General features: G+C 34.7%; 1 protein-coding gene across 2 annotated transcripts in view; it reads right to left on the bottom strand.

Moving 5' to 3' along the window:
* Positions 1-2185: 2185 nt before the first annotated feature.
* ccnb3 (cyclin B3) overlaps positions 2186-7863 on the bottom strand; it is a 52760-nt gene continuing 47082 nt past the window's right edge. The window contains exon 12 of one of the 2 annotated variants that reach the window (XM_039766387.1): positions 2186-2771. In XM_039766387.1, coding sequence (XP_039622321.1) covers positions 2702-2771 — 70 coding nt within the window. In that variant the 3' untranslated portion in view covers positions 2186-2701. The remainder of the gene's footprint in view (positions 2772-7863) is intronic. The other variant, XM_039766386.1, reaches the window with a different exon arrangement.

Raw genomic sequence — 7863 nt, 5'->3', positions numbered from 1 at the left:
TAGAAAGACACACAACTGTATATTTAAGGTCCCACAATTCACACTACGTCAGGACCAAAATTAAAACAAGTGACCTTAGCTTTTTAAATATCTAAGGCATTGATTTTTATTGTGTACAGTGGAACTCTAGTGTGCACTCTTCACCAATACACACCAAGCCACCACTCGCCGTTATTTTATTTTACAATGCCACAGAAGAACTAAAACCGAATGTAATTGGGGATGACATGGTGGTGCAGTACTGGCACTGCTGCCTCATGGTTATGGGAACACGTCTCACTTTCCAGGTTCTCTTGCCAGTTCAAAGATGTGCAGGTTAGGTGAATTACAGTTGCTAAACTGGCCGTAGTGTGTGTATTCGCCCTGCAATAGACTGGGCACACTGTCTAGGTATTATTCCTGCCTTGTGCCTGCTGACTGCTAGGATAAGCTCCAGCTGCCACACAATCCACACCTGAATAAGTGGGTTAGAAAAATGTGGTAGGTGAAAAGTGTCACAGCCATGCTACGCTGTGGGTTAGCCATATGTAAAATCAGTGGCAAAGGTAATTGCAAATTTTTTCATTTAACTTGAGAATAAATAGTACACAGCCCACATCTGTTTCTATGTGGTGAAAACAGCAAATAGTAGAATCATTAAACTATAGCTGAGGAGTACAATGATGGAAGGCGTCAGACTAATGTTAGACCTAAGAATGTATGAAAATGTGACAATAAATGCACAGTTGTCTTTTGCTCAATGTTGACATGCTTCTGAGTTTTCATCAGAGCTTTAGGTGAATCAGAAGAATCCATGTAGCACTGAACTTGACTGTACATCTCTTGTCAGACTGTTGTTTCTGTGTGTGATTCAGTAAGTATGCTAGCACTGTATAGTAAAAATATTTTGAGTATGCATAAGAAATGCATGTGATGGGGGCTGGCGCACACTTCGAATCACATCTAGCCATACCTGTCTGATGGCAGATGCATACTCAAAGCATACGATTTCATGGCATACTCACTGCCTTACCACTGTATCAGACACCTGGCATATTTTTGTGGAGACCACCATTTGTTACAAGCCTTGGCAGTATCTAGCCTTTGATGAAGAAGAACTGGACATATTAGAGGAGGAAAATATGCAGACTGAACATATGGTGAGTGAGGCATATGACAAGTGCCAATTGGTAATGCACCTGTGGAAAACGTCAAAAACTCAAAAGCATTTAGTTTACTTTTATCATGAGTATGCCTCATAAATGCATAGGGCACATTTTCCTTAAATCAAAATCTTCCCAATTCAAAGTAGATGTCTTTGGTAAGTTTTGAGGAATTTTTCCTCGCATTCGGATCCCTATTTCTTCAACTAAATTTTATATTTTAAAATACAAGAACATGCTTTTTATAATAAAAATAATTCATTTACCAACTAATATATACCATGATTATAAAGAAAGGACTTTGATTTGAAATGTACTGATTTTATCCTTTATGCTGCAGGTCTCCAGGAAATCCAAGAGCACACACGTGGAACATGTAAAATCCACACAGTTGCAGGATCAGTGCATGCAGTTTTAAAAATTGTCATATCATGATTTAGCTTTTTTTTTTTTTAAATCAGGATATGGTAGGATTTAAAATGAATGTGTATATACCTTAAATCACAATTTATAAATGGGGTTGCTTGCTCTAAAAACCTCACAGTATCCATCCAGGTTGCAACCCGTGTATATAGTTCAGGGTTACTGACAGCTGGTTGTTTTCTTGGCAGCACTGAATTTAAGACAAGAACGAACTCTGGCTAGGGCACCAGTCCTTTCCCCTTGCTTATACTGGGTCAGGTTCCAGTAAACCTAATCTCTAAAGTCTTTTGAATATGGGAAAAAAAAGTGGATACACAACGTGTAGAGGCAGTGTCCTGCATGTAAATTCATGACACTAAAGCTGTGAAGCAGCAACAGAATCACTGCTTGAACAAAATTGTATCACTTTCAAAGAAGTAGATATTCTAACATTTTTGTCAACAGAAGTAAACACAGTTGTCAAAGTTGTAAAAGATGAAACTGAACATAAACATTTTAAAAGCCTCACTTTCCTCAGAAAAAAAAGTCCTACATGTAAAACAATATTCAGCTTAAAATAGATTTTTTTAAATAAATGAAATACACTTCAATACAATTTATTTTTAAGACAATTTCTTTTAAACAAGTTTTTTGGTTTCTTTTCTACACAAAACTTAAAAAAATGGGTCTTAATATAGTATTAAATGTAAAAAGACAACTAACATAACTGGGCATCACAGAGTGGTATACAGAGTTTCTCTTCTATTTGACAAAGGATTTACTGTACATAGCATTAATTAATAAGAGACACATAAAACACACACACACACGATACACACTGTACCACACTGAAGAGTCTATACATGGATATTCACAGCAACACTATAAGAGCCATGTTAGCTTTTCAGTCTATATATTTTTTGTTTTCTCTCAAGTATATTGCAGTCATTATTTCTTGTCAGTAATGGTAATGCAGGTAGTTTTTTTATATATACTGATAAAATGAAATACACCTGCTCAGTCAAGAAGTGGGTGATACCTATCATACAAAGAACAAACTTTAAAAGTAAAAAAAAATTTAAAATTAAAATTTTTAACATAATGTTATATATAAATATAATTATTTACATCTCGATTTTACAAGAAGGCCAACATTGCTAGCATTCTAACATTTGATGGAGATCCAACATGTCAAGTGGTTTAATCTTCGCCACTTCAAAAAACACCCTGTAAAACAAAAGCAAAAAAACACACACATATTAGCTAGAGGTAGTGATCGACAGTGGTTACATCAATTGCATCTTTTTCTCTTCACATTTTTCAGTGACCCACCAGATCATAAGACATCGATACATTTCACGATAATGGTGTCATAGAGATAGGTGAAATGTACCAGATGTATCATCCTTCTCATATTTTTACCCTTTTCCACTTGAAACAAAATTTGAAAACTAAACACACACTGTTGAAACCTTTTTAGTGTCATCGGCCTTAAATTCAGTGAAACACCATTTTGGGGGCGCAGACAAGTCATGATGATGGCATAATTTACATCAGGTTGGGAAGTACGGCACATTTGATTTCACTAAGATGAGATCTCCTCTGAGTCACCGGAGTCATGTGTTTAACACTAGAATTACCAGAGCCTTTGAAAAAACTTGTAGATCTGTCCCACCTTAAAATCGCTTCACACCTCTCCATCAGTGTCTTTTGTCCTTTAAATGCATTGATAAGCAGCAAGAAGCCTGCTATCACATCCCCCACCGGCGCACAGTTTTCTCAGCTCAAGTTGTTTAGAGTCAGAAGTCAAGCAAAATCACACTTTTTATAATACTATATCGTTATTTGGAACACATGCATTTCATGTGTGTTCCGTGTCTACAAGAATCTATGTGCAGTAAACGTATCGTTAAAACAGAAACGTTTATGCTTTAGTAATAATTGACAAAATGTAAACATGAAGTGTAAAATATGTTAAGCCTGATTTCCAAATATCAAATAAACAATTTCACAAAAGGTACAAACAACAAAACAAGTGCGCTTCTATTCAAGAATATAACTGCAGAAAAAGAACCCGCATTAGGGTGTGACATTGACACGCATTTACTACAACCACTTCAGTGGTGCAATGGTAATCAGCTGTTGACTGCTAATCAAAACTTCACGGGTTCGATCCCGGATGAGTCCGTTTTGAGAAGTGAACTGCTCTTATTCTCACTATTTTAGAATAAGAACATACATTTGATTTCAGTCTGTAACAACCGGTGTAAATGTATGATACTTGTAAAGGTTAGCTTTGTGTTTTTTTTTTTTTTTAAATTCAGTTTTATTCTCTCAGTTGCGTTCACGATCCTACCAACCGTCACTGTACTTTGTATAAAAGAGCCAGAACGAATTTTATTTACCTTGGTTTATTTACTTACTTCCAACAACGTAAAGTCACAAGTAGAGTGCAGAGCTATAGTGCATCTTTATGTGAAAACAGCAGTGTCAGATTGGGGGGTAAGATTGTGTACACAACACAGAATAAAACTGAACAAAAAAAAAACAAAAAACACACACAAAGCTAACCTTTACGAGCATCATACATTTACACTGGCTGTTACAGACTTAAATATAATGTATGGTTTTATTTTAAAATAGTAAGAATAAGACCAGTTCACTTCTCTAAATGGACTTGTCCAGGATCGAACCCGTGAAATTTTGATTACCAGTCAACAGCTGATTACCATTGCGCCACTGAAGTGGTTGTAGTAAATGCGTGTCAATGTCGCACCCTAATGCGGGTTCTTTTTCTGTAGTTATATTCTTGAACTAGCAGAATACCCGCGCTTCGCAGTGGATAAGTAGTGTGTTAAAGAAGGTACGAAAAAGAAAAGGAAAAATTTTAAAAATTATGTAACATGATTGTTAATGTAATTGTTTTGTCATTGATATGAGTGTTGTTCTCATATCTATATATCTATATATCTATATATATATATCTATATATCTATAATAATAAAAGGCAAAGCCCTCACTCACTCACTCACTCACTCATCACTAATTCTCCAACTTCCCGTGTGGGTGGAAGGCTGAAATTTGGCAGGTTCATTCCTTACAGCTTCCTTACAAAAGTTGGGCAGGTTTTATATCGAAATTCTACGCGTAATGGTCATAACTGGAAGCTGTTTTCTCCATTTACTGTAATGGAGATGAGCTTGAACGCCGTGGGCGGAGTTTCGTGTGACATCATCACGCCTCCCACGTAATCACGCAGTACGTAGAAAATCAGGAAGACTTCCAAAAAGCGCTGAAGAAAACATGCATTATATAATTGAGAAGGTAGCGAAACAATAAGAAGCGAGCGACATATACAACTATATTGATGAGTTCTGCTACTTCGGAAACAAAGCACGATGTAAACCTACACTTTAAATTAAGTTCATAGACAGGCTGCTGCTGGCGTTTGTAATTTAGTGCCTGCCCATATAAGGCCGTCCGTCAGCCAATAAAAATCCAATAGCAAACTCCCACTAAATATTCACGGGTTAAGGACTGTGCTTATGGAGAGGAAGATGAGATGGTCAGGGTGGTGTTTGACACAAACTCAGCTAAACTGCGAGAGAAAGTTTTAAGTGCCAGGACTAAGGTAACATTAAATACAGCCATGGACATAGCACGAGATGGCACCAGCACAACTGGGGAACTTCGCTGCATGTACACCGAGCGGCTCACGTGAACTGACGCAGTGCACAGATAAAAGGCAACAGTTCCAAAGAGCTGAACAAAACACAATTACACAATTGAAAAGGCAGCAAAAATATGAAGCGCCTGATACATACAGCATATTCATAAATGCTGCTACTGTGGAAACAAAGCACACGGTGGAAAAAGTCAATGTCCCGCTAAAGGAAGACAGTGTAAAAAAAAACCCGTGCATGCAGTGTGTCAGGTCTCAGATAAAGAAGAAGACGAGCTGTTTATTGATGCAGTAAGAAACTAATCGATGAATGAAACCTGTCATCTTTACAACGATTGACAAACACGGAATGTAACTTGAACACAACACATCTACAAATACAAACCTGATTGAAAGAAATAATGATAATCAAATCCTTGATGACAGCAACACTCAGTAACACTCACAAAACAAATACTGTATATTGACAGTCATGTTACGTTATTTTTAAAATGTTCCCTTTTCTTTTTCATAACTTCTACTTCTCCACTGCGATACGCTGGTATATATTTAAATGTATATATATACCCGATCTACAGTACATACTCGCATAGACAAGCCACACGCTGTGGCGAATTGTAGAGTCTTCGCCTCTAATGTGACATTCGAGGTTCGATTCCCGAGAGGGATGCACTACTGACTATGTACGCTATCTGATTCATTTTACCTTCGATCTCCTTGGTTTGGGACGTATGAAAAATATTCGTTAACGCAGAATCATGTTACGCTATTTTTAAAATGTTTCCCTTTATTAGCACAAGCACAGCTGAGAAGCTTCGATGCATGTCTCCATAACGCGTTAAAAATAACGCATTTAATCACACTTTCAATTCCAAGCAAACGGGAACTTTTGTCAATGCATGATTTCCTGGTACATCCATTACACTGATGCACACATCACAGCTACAAAAATGTTAGAGTCGGAATAAAGCGCGTTCCTACGACTGATCATTTCGACTTCCGAGCGAAGCCTTGATAAAAGCATGGTTTTGTGCACACTGAAAAGCAAGCAAAATTAGATGCATTACAGAAAGCAGACTTTGTGGCTCTTACTGGGGATCATTGGACTTCCGTGACCGTTAGTAATTCTAATTACATCTAATTACAAAATGTTCAATGATCACACTGTTTTAGCCTAATGTACAAAATAATTTTGGCTAAGGTTACTCAGAGTTTAAAGATTAAGTTGGTCAAATTACCTTTTATGTTTCTGACTTATTTTTTAAGAAGAAAACTGTACTTTATGTTGAAATTTTGGTTATTATTATTTAAAGACAATACTATTCTGAAAATCTACTTAAAGTACTTAAACTACCACTTTATTTTTAAGTCTGCCCAATTTTAACCAGGGATGATATTTTTGTTTCTGTTTTGAATTCAAATGCAGTTTAAAGGCTTTTTTTCAGAAATTAAAACAGCTTCAGTTTACAATATTCATGTACATGTCTATTATTTGATTCTGTCGCCCACTAAAACACTTTTAAATTAAAAAAAAAAACATTTGCGATTTGGGGCAAATTTACGTGTGCGATTACATACGATTAATCCTCTAATTAATTGGATTAATTTTTTTAATCGAGTCCCACCCCTAATATATATATATGTGGATATATATATATGTAGATTTGTATATATATGTGTATATACAGTATATATGTAGATATGTATATGTGTATATACAGTATGTATATATGTGTGTGTGTATATATATATATATATATATATATATGTATATATATGTGTATATATGTGTGTGTATATATATATATATATATATATATATATATATGCCAGCAACACTCATGACAATGACAAAACAATTACATTGTCAATCATGTTACGTTATTATTAAAATGTTTCCTTTTCTTTTACTTCTCGCTGCCAATCACAGGTATTTTGCTATATATATATATATATATATATATATATATATATATATATATATATATATATATATATACATATATATATATATACAGATATATATATATATATATATATATAAATGGATAGATATGACAACAACACTCAATATCAATGACAAAACAATTACATTAACAATCATCTTACGTTATTTTTAAAATGTTTGGTTTTCTTTTCATAACTTCTTTAACACACTACTTCTCTAAGCCGGTATTTTGCTAGTATACATATATACATAGATATATATATATATATATATATATATATATATATATATATATATATATATATATATATATATATATATATATATATATATATATATATACATATATCTCTATCTATCTATATATAGCAAAATACCCGCGCTTGGCAGCGGAGAAGTAGTGTGTTAAAGAAGGAAAGAGAAAGAAAAGGAAACATTTTGAAAATAACGTAACATGATTGTCAATGTAATTGTTTTGTGTATTTGGTGGCAGTGTCACAAAGTTATTTTCGCCTAGCTGCATCAGAAAATGTACCACCACGCCTGACACGCCTCCTTTTACTGTTTTCTCACAGCTTGGATTGCTGCTGTCATATATATACACACAGACACACAAATTATATATATGTGTGTGTGTGTATATATATATATATATATATATATATATATATATATAACACACACATACA

The sequence above is a fragment of the Polypterus senegalus genome, chromosome 10 (genome assembly GCF_016835505.1).
Source record: "Polypterus senegalus isolate Bchr_013 chromosome 10, ASM1683550v1, whole genome shotgun sequence".
Taxonomy (NCBI): Eukaryota; Metazoa; Chordata; class Cladistia; order Polypteriformes; family Polypteridae; genus Polypterus; species Polypterus senegalus.
Note: the sequence above shows the minus strand (reverse complement) of the source record. Positions and strands in the feature narration are given on the sequence as shown.